The 9,666-nt window shown below is 41.3% G+C and overlaps 1 protein-coding gene across 1 annotated transcript in view; it reads right to left on the bottom strand.

Annotated features, from left to right (window-relative positions):
* Nucleotides 1-364: 364 nt before the first annotated feature.
* Nucleotides 365-9,666, bottom strand: part of LOC133977472 (potassium voltage-gated channel subfamily B member 1-like) — a 29,767-nt gene continuing 20,465 nt past the window's right edge. The window contains exon 2 of the mRNA XM_062415650.1: nucleotides 365-2,227. Within this exon, the coding sequence (XP_062271634.1) occupies nucleotides 365-2,227 (1,863 nt within the window). The remainder of the gene's footprint in view (nucleotides 2,228-9,666) is intronic.

The following is a 9,666-nucleotide window of genomic DNA, read 5'->3' as shown; positions in this document are numbered from 1 at the left end:
TCTTATAACTAGGTTATTAGATAAGATAATGTGGGAAAAAACAAAGGTAAAAATAGTAAAAATTATCAGACGGGCATTCCTTGCCATTTTCAAAACCTCTTAGATCAGAGTCCTCTGCTGAATTCATTTATTGAGCAGTCACTTGTAGGAAAAAGTTTGAGCACAGAACACAACAACTTTTCCCATCAACCACAACTATAGTATTTTGTGTTGTAATTGTAAATATTCCTGCAAATGTTTCTAAAGTCCTTCATATTTTAAGTTCAGTTTTGCAGAGTTCACTGTGCTTTTTATTTTCTCCCTCTCCCTCTTTGCTTCCTTTTCCCCTTGCTGTTTCCTGTATGGTCTCTCATTCATCGTAACTTTAAGCGTTAGAGTGACTCTCCTCTCCCTGAAGTGGCTGTAGTTCCTGAGCCACATGGTTCTCCTGCCCTTCCAGTGGCAGGTTGCTGTTCCCCAGCTTCTTTGGGAGGCCCTCCATGTGGTTGACCCCCTGCTGGAAGCTAGAGTGAGGGCCAAACAAGGGGGTGGCTTTTTCCAGGAGTCTTTGGGAGGGGTTGGTGCCTGAACCCTCATGCAGGTGCTCCTCCTCATCTGTGTCAGCATCAATGAACTTATTGATGGATGCATCGTGGAATGTGAAGATGCTGGGCAGTAAATTCTCTGGGCTCTTTGTGGGTGTCCTGCTGCTGGCAGTTGTGTAGACAGACACCTCAGGGCTTTGTACCGACGAGCTATCTGAGAGGGCCCCTGTCCCTAAATCCTCCCCAACTTTGAAGTTGACCTTGAGCGAGCGGCTTCTGAGTGGGTTGTTAAAGCGCCGGCCCCTGGGGCTCACAGAATATGAGCCAGTCTTGGGGTTTGGTTCTGTCAGGGGTGTAATGGTACCCTGGGATCCCTCGTGTTCATTCTCCAAGGTGGGCTCCAGGCTGGGGTTAGTGCTGACCCTCCCTGGCATGTTGCTCACTGGGCTGTGGGAAAAGCGAGAGCTCTCAGCAAAGTCAGTGGCACAGCTGATGAAACTGTCAATGCTTGACATGCTTCTGATGTCTGTCACCGCCTCCACTGTGCTTGAGATGTCTTCAACTGGGATGCTTCCCATCTCTAATTCAGCTCTCTGCTTGACTGCTTTGGATGGTGGCTCTTTTTCCTTGCTGATGAGATTTGGTTGTGACTGTGTCTTGGCCATCTTGTTGTACATCTCCTCCAGTTTCTGAGCACTGAGATGCTGAGGGCTGCTGGATGGCTTTGCCTGCTCTTGGTGGCTTGATTCAAGGGTCTTAGTAGGGCTACTGTGGCTCGTTTGTGACTTCAGTTGGGGCCTCTCTTTATGCAAACTAGGAGACACATGATTATCGAGTACCCTTTCCTTCTTCCCCACGTTCTCGTCAGTCTTTTCCACCATTACATCCATGAGCTCTGCACTGCGGGAAAATGCCTCCTTCATGTTCATAGAGACAATGCTACCATTTCTCTTAGCCCTTTCCAGGGCCTCCCTTCTTTTGATGGCTTTCTCCTGCCTCTTTTGCTCTTTGTAGAACTCAGAGAAGTTATTCACAATGATGGGGATAGGCAAGGCTATCACCAGTACTCCAGCAATACAGCACAAACCCCCCACTATCTTTCCCAGTAGGGTTTTTGGATAGATATCTCCATAGCCTACTGTGGTCATTGTAATTGTGGCCCACCAGAAGGAAGCTGGGATGCTTTTGAACTTGGTGTCTTCCTCATCCTTCTCAGCAAAGAACACCAGACTGGAGAAGATCATGATTCCCATAGCCAAGAAAAGGATCAGCAGGCCTAGCTCATTGTAGCTCCTCCTGAGGGTGAAGCCCAGAGACTGAAGACCTGTGGAGTGACGGGCAAGCTTCAGAATACGCAGGATCCGCATGATCCTGAAAATCTGGACCACACGGCGTACATTCTGAAATTGCAGCACACTTTTGTTGGATTCTGTCAGGAAGATGGTGACGTAATAGGGCAGGATGGCCAGCAAGTCGATAATATTCAAAGGACCCTTAAAGAACTTCCATTTGTTGGGTGAAGAGAGGAAGCGAAGCAGGTACTCCATGGTAAACCAGGCAATACACACAGCCTCCACATGGGCCAGTTTTGGGTTGTCTGTGGACTGGCCAAACTCATCTGTGTCTTGCAGCTCTGGAAGAGTGTTCAGAGACAAGGCAATGGTGGACAACACAATGAAGAGGATGGAGATAATTGCCAGGATCTGGAAAAAAATAGAAGAAGACAACACTGAAAAATATTGAAGAGTACACAATGATGTATATAACCCAGTGCTGTTGTGCTTTGTAGGGAATATCAATTGGTCAATTGTTTGTCCCAGAATAAAATATCTCTACCTATTGGATAGATTACAACACGTTTTGTACAGACATTTGTTTCCATTTCATGGTCCCCAGATGATGAATACTAATGACTGGTGATATCCTGACCCTTCCACTATTGCCACCATGATACAAAAATGTGTGCTTTTAAGTGACATGTTTTGGTAGCTACAAGTACTGTTCTCTTTGTAACTTTGAAAAACAGCTCACTTTGTAAAGTTTGAAAGTGTTTTGGGTCAGATGACAAATCAGATGCAAGGTACTTACCAAAGTACCTACTTAGGCTATTAATAAAATACAAATGGCTTCTGACTAATTGCATGTTCAATCCAGTCTTTTAATCTTTGTCAAACAAAAAACTAATATTTGGTCATCAGCACATCACCGCACTGATGATGGTCGCCTGCACTGAAAATTTAAAGATTGTATTGAATATGCAAAAACTCATCTGTTAAGCACCATTTGTTTGAGTCTGTGCAAGTGTCCCTCTCAAAACCTTAAACCTATTTAGCACCAATTTTTAAGCTTTCATGTTGAAAATCAAATGTATCACAATCATACAAACAACAACAACAACAACAACAACAACAACAACAAAAAAGCAGATCCAGCTAGTAATTATACATCATGCATGATCATACATTTGCTGATTATTTATTTATGCCATTTGAAATTATGAAAGGCAGGGTGGAGGATAATTTGACAGTTGTTGACCTGTGTAAATTAGCAGTTGACTACTCCTGAACTGCATACTGAAAGTTGAAATGCTCCTAAGTGAAAGAGTGCTTTGACAATGTCAGAGAAAGAAGGTCAGTCCTATGAGAAACTCCATTTCAGTGTGTCAGACTGGTGATCCATTTGTGACATTAAATTGCGTTTCAAAGACGGCTAAAATATCCCAACTAGTGATGGCATTTCCTGATGATATTAGTTCATGGCCCATTTAATTTTCTGGATACTCATTACATTCATGAAATGTCATGTCAGCATTTCAAAAGAAATAGGGTCAGAGCTAATGTGATCTCTGGGGCAGATGCTTTTTTCTCTTCAAGTCTTGGTATGTGCATAACACGGAGACAGACAGTGAAGGAGGGAGAGTTTGAGATTGTGTCGATACATTTTTTAAAAGCGAGTCACACTTGCTCCTCAGTATACCCTGTATGGTTAGTTAGCGTGACTGACAGACTACCGGAGAACTCTGAAGCATTGAGCCAGCTACTAATGATATAATCTGCTGAGTACAATAGGGTCTGATCATTAAGATTAAGAAGGATGCACGGTTGTGGGTGAGTCGATATGCCACACCTATTATTCCTGTCCCAGAGTCAGTGTAAAATCCAACACAAGGTCACTGTAGAGGCTGTGTCCCAGGCCAGTGGCGAGCAGGATTATTCCCTCGTACCAATCAGTGACCGTAAGCTTTAATTAGTCTCGACAGGTGACTGTTTGTATATCTACCTTAGCCTTTGAGAAGAGAGGGACTAAAAACAAAGAAACCCTGCTGGAGCAGAGGTGAGGGAGGGCAGGAGAAAAACTAGGGTAAAGGCGTTTCAACTTCACCAATCAAATAGTTTGGTTGTGAGAGTGAATTAAAGGGCAGACTGAAATTTAAACTCTATCAAGGCCTTCCCTAAAATAGCCTGCCTCCCGGTCTTGATCTCAAGAGACCCAAGTGATGGATGAAAACTCTCAAATACAACCATTAGAGGTACCTTTCTTGAAACTCAATAATCACACCCAAAAGAATAAAACAACTAATGTCGATGTGAAACATTAACAACACCCTTAACAGTAACAGGTAAAAGCTGGAGTCACTACTTTCAGAGCTTTTTGAGGATGTGAAGGTCAGACATTATCAGAAACCCCAAAATCTGCAGCAGTAGCATTTTGATAGACCGAGACTAGAGAAGAGAGCTACTGGCAATTGAGCCTCAATCCGAAAATGGGCCATCCAGTGGAAACTGCGCTCATCACATCAAGACTAATCTAGCTTGACGCACTGACCAGGCTCCAGAGTGGCTAATGAATCATGCTGAATACAAAGGGTAGCACAGAAACTGAACCTAGGTGTGTTCCGTGTGTCTGTGTGCCCGCTGCATGGCCAACTCCACCTCCCATCAAATTCTCTCTCTTACTCACCTTTTCCCCTCCCACCCCAAATGTACACCGACCCGAGTCAGCCAGAGAAGAGATTATAGGGATGACGGCACAGTGATAAATCTGTGACACAGAGGGAATGAGGCAAATAAGGTCTCAGGCTGGGAACAGAAACTTGTGAGTTTCCTTGGTTGGGCAATGTGAAGTGTATAATTTGCTTATGCAGGGAAGATGCAGTTTCCTAAATGAGGAAACTCGATATGAATATCTTTATATAGCTGCCCGACAGAGCGCAACAGAAAGCGAAGAACAGACAATTGGAGTAAAGTGTGTCTAAACACACCGCAGCCAAAAACATGTTTGATTGAATATATTTTACAATGCAGCAGGGATTTAAGACGCAGATGCACTGTTAAAGAGGGTTATGGTTAGTCTTGTGTTTCCTCATTAGCTCTTAATGATGAGCACTGAGGTCATGGGGACAACCAGCCTTGCTTCCTGTTTGCATAAATTGAAAACAGCGTAGCTGAATCTTATCAAGATCACTGCTACTTCTTCACAGCCATGACTGGCAAATACACTCACGCACACATGCATCTATAACAAACACAAACAGACACACACGCATATTCACTCCCAGCTCAGTAATTAGCCTCAAGCCTCCCTTCCCCATGGGCCGAGAGGCAGAAGACTGAATATTTAATATCCTCTTAAAGTGCAAGCTATCCTGTCCTGGAAAAGGTGTGTGTGAGTAGGTGCTCACTGGGCCATGACGGACTGCAGAGCCAGAGAGGTAGCCTTGTTTCACACTGCTTTCACCAGACAAGGATAGTTCTGCTTCATGCTCGATCGAACGAAAGAGTCTCTATATACACAGTGGCAGGAGCTCCCTCAGAGAGAGAGCTTCCCATCACGATTAGGAGTTCAACAATTGCTGGGTATGTAGCCAGGTTGTGCTTGTTTCCAGAGTGCAAAAAAATATGGTCCCCATATCTGTTCAAAATTCTGACTTTGGCGATCACCAGACATTTCCTCTAGCGACACAGTGAGGTTGACATTTCTGGCATTCAGTGAAATGTCAACTTTGAAATTAGTCATGAATTGATGTCCTCATCAAGATCAATTGTAAACATATTGGTGATAACCTTTTATCCAGTGCCATAATCATGTAAAAATTTCAATTTGTCCAATACTTTGGTTTATGACAAAATACCTGCAAAACTGACATCCCCATTAGCTTCAGCTACACTAAGTGTAATTAAGTGGTAATACTAAGTGGTAATTAGCAAATGTTACGATGTTGAAATGCTAAACTATGATGGTGAACATGGTGAACATTACACCTGCTAAACATAAACATGTTAACATTTTCATAATGAGCATGTTAGCATTCTGACATGAATGTTTAGCTGAAAACACTGCTGGCTCTGCTGGCTGACTCTTTGTTCTGTTTCACAATATGAAGAATAGAAAATATAGAATATCTTCAGCCTTATTCTCCAAAATCATCTTATTGCACACTGACTGTATCACATTGTATTATTAAGTGTTGTTGTAATACACATAGTTTACAGAGGCTGTGCTGTACATTTAAAAATCCTGCAAAATTAAGAAGCTTAAAAAGATTACATTGATGTAAAAAGATGAATAAATAATAGCACGAGTAACAACTCTTTTATTTATTTATAACTTTAAATTACAATCCAGCGGAAAAGTAATTTAGCTGAAAATGCTCTGTAATTACATAATTGCCCCCAGTTTAACATTCACACCTGCTTCTAAACCAGATAGGCAATGACATTCAGCATCTCCCAAACTGACAAGACCTCCTGTGTCTCACACAGATGTGCCCTCTACCTCAGCTGCCTAGTCTCACCTTGCCTGGCAACCTTTTCTGTTCCACCTTTAAGCCTATAGCAGTGAGCTTGTGCCTATCCTGTGCTGTGAGCCTCCTGTGCTAAGGATGAGACAAGGAGATGGATTACTGAGCTTGCGGCTACGCACAGGATGTGTCCTTTCAGAAGTGTGAAGGTGGTGCTAAAATGATAAGGCATACAGACACGGGGTGTGTGTTTGTGCACATGTATGATTTTCATAGGTCTATGTGATCCTTTATGAATCTAAAATACACTCCAGTGGTTTTGGGAATTTTTTTTTCTTTTAATGGTCATGGATGGCAATTTAGATTAAGTTTATGTTCAGATATTTTATGATTTTAATGTTAGTGTTAAAGAATAAATGCAAATATATAAATGTTTTTGGCAAAATTACTTGTGTGAGCATTAGTATGCGCAACTTTTTAAGTCTTTGTTTGTTTTTACCACATTAAAGCTCATTATTGGTTGCTGGCAGTTGTCCATGGAAACCAAGTCTCTGTATTGTTTGAAGGCATGGATGCATATTGGGGTGTAAAAAAAAAAAGGTGAGAGAGTGAAAGGAACAGAGGTGATGCTGTGAAAAATGAAGAGGAAACAAGACAGTGACAGTGTGTGAAGGTGAGATGAGAGATTGCACCCCTGTGGCTCATGTACAACCCTGTGTGTCAGTCGCCCCTGATAAAACATCTGTGGTCTTGCCACTGGCCTTTCACCTGGGACATAACTCTGAAACATCTAGAACACCCGTGTTATCAAATGTAGACTGTAGTATGCAAGATTAAAATAGCAGACTTCCTGCTGTATGGCCATGAAAAAAAAAGTTTCAGAGAATTTAACAACGAAACTCTCATGTGTGCTATACTGGGCTGCTGCAGATTTCTCCCTCTTTCCAACTGAATCAATTTTTTAGGAATATAAATCAGTTTAAACATGAAATGAAAGACTTATCCAAGATTATTAAGTAATAAAACACAAGGTAGGAGTTGCTCTACTGGTACTGCAAAGGAAGCTTATAGATCCACGTCACCTTCATGAAGTAAGACTATTGATTCCAACCCATAAATTGCTCCTTCCTGCACCCTGTTTTTGACACTTTTTTTTTTTTTTGATGAAAATGTATTCCTTGTAAAACTTTTTATGGATGTCAAAGCCCTTATGCAGAGGAAATAGTTCACTATATGCAGATCTAATTTTGTGAAATGTGAAGAACATGTCCTTGTCTACAAGAATTGACCAATTGTGGACACTTTCCTGTACATCATAACATGTTTTGCCATCTATTTTCCATTTATATGTGAAGATAAAATGAAAAAATGTCTCAATATGAATGAAATATGTAATCTGTACTTAGTCTGTTTTAACAAATAGTGCATTTGACAAAATGTGAGGTGTATAATTTGGGAGAAGTGGAAAGTGAGTCCCATTGTCTTTTTCTATTTTACATGAAATGATTTAATTTTGAATGTCAATTTTTTAATGAAATGGCTCAACCAAAATCATGGAATGCTCTGGGACGGCTGTTCAAATTTAATGTGTTTAAGTTTGCTAACTTTGTCTGAAATGACTGGAAAAGAAGACAGGACTATTTAATTACTATTATTCAGACTTTTCCATTGCTTTTTTGTTATTTATTACACAATAACGTTATGTTAACATTCTTGTGGACATGAAGATGTGACAATTTGAAAATTACTCTAATTGGTCTTCTTTCTGTTTGCAGTGTTGTTTGAAACTGTATATGCATCATTCTGGTCTAATATGAGTATGTGCTGTCTTGTAAGGCCATGGTGGCTGGCCATGACAAAAAAATACAAACTTTAAATGTAGATGTAAATGAAATTACATTTATCAATATATGTCGGTTTTGTTAACGATAAGTGACTGTGTGCTGTATTTGTATAGTGAATGTTTACTGCAATTTTTTGTACAAAAGAGCAAAATTGTTGGCATCCTCTCAAAAAGCTTGTTTATGTAGTTTCAGATGAGGTGAAATGAGCTGAACCTTTAATGAACAGTATGTCCTCCCCATCTGCTGTCTCTGCTGAGTCTGAGAGACAGGCAGGTCCTCCTCACAGCATGTGCCTGTCTGACTGTATCAACCCGCTGTGGGAACACTCAGTAGGCTGGGGAGGATTTCCTCCAGGTTGCACACACAGCCTGCATATCTGAGCCCTACTCATGGAAAGTATGATTTTTGTGATCTTGAGATGTATATTCCTGATATACAGTGGGTGTTTTTTTGTACTGGCCTGAAACAGCATGCCAGCATGCCGGCAGGCCTCGTGGCTCACAGCATACTCACATCACACCGAGCTGAAAATGACAAGTACTAAAAATCTGGCTTTATTCTTGATACTTGTTTTTTTTTCCCAGGCTTGAGCTCCAGCTGTCTTGCTGCTATGGTCATTGCTCACGCTGAAACCGGCACCAGTGTTAGCAGGCGTATGAAAAAAGAAATGAATTTATCATGCTGAATCACTACCAACTCTGTGAAACTGGACCATTTGACAGCAAAGTGTGTAACAATATCACTGTTTCTTTTTTTTATCTTTTATAATGGGTTGTATGGTGATGCATTCATTACAGAAGAGGATAAGTACCAGTGGAGAAAGCTACCAGATTGGTGTAATTTATATGTCAATCCATTAAAACAAGTCAGCTCCAGTTTAACTGCAGTTAGAACAAGTAATCAACATCAGGAGACAGACTGGTGGAAGAGAAAAGAGAAATGGCAGCCATCAGCAGATTATTGCCAGGATGCAAACAGAAGTCACATTGATTACATCAGACAACAAAGTTCATGACCTCTATCAGAGAAAGTGATTTGAAAGAAAACAATTGAGCTGCTAAACCAGTAACGTTAGACATCATTGCATCATTTTGATGAAGAGGAATATCACTTTTCTGCCATCCAGCTCTGCTACAGTATTTACTTGTCCACCATCTCTATGGCTACAAAGTGGAAATCCCCATCACATTCTCACATTGCAGACCTGAAGCTTGATATGGGCCTGTGCCAAGAATCAGCATGATAAGATGCCTTCACTTATCTGGTGTCTGCTGACTGTTAATTAACGTTCACTAAATTTCCTGTCTCCAGTGACCTGCCTCTGTGATGCAGTGGCCCTGTTTGGTGTTTACCATACAGAACAGATGTCATAGGATTCCTGTGACATGTTCGGGTGTCAGTACTGAGTGGAGAGAGTTGCCTGGGCTGTTTTACTATGAACACCATTTGAAACAGGAGGAGAGACCTGGTCGCTAGATATCTGATGACATCCAAGACAGATACTAAATGTGATGCTCAGGTGTAACATGATGGTACAGCCAGGAGATGGTTAGCTTGA

Source organism: Scomber scombrus, chromosome 3 (assembly GCF_963691925.1).
Source record: "Scomber scombrus chromosome 3, fScoSco1.1, whole genome shotgun sequence".
NCBI classification, from domain to species: domain Eukaryota; kingdom Metazoa; phylum Chordata; class Actinopteri; order Scombriformes; family Scombridae; genus Scomber; species Scomber scombrus.
The sequence above is the reverse complement of the archived record's forward strand: the minus strand, read 5'-3'. Positions and strand labels throughout refer to the sequence as shown.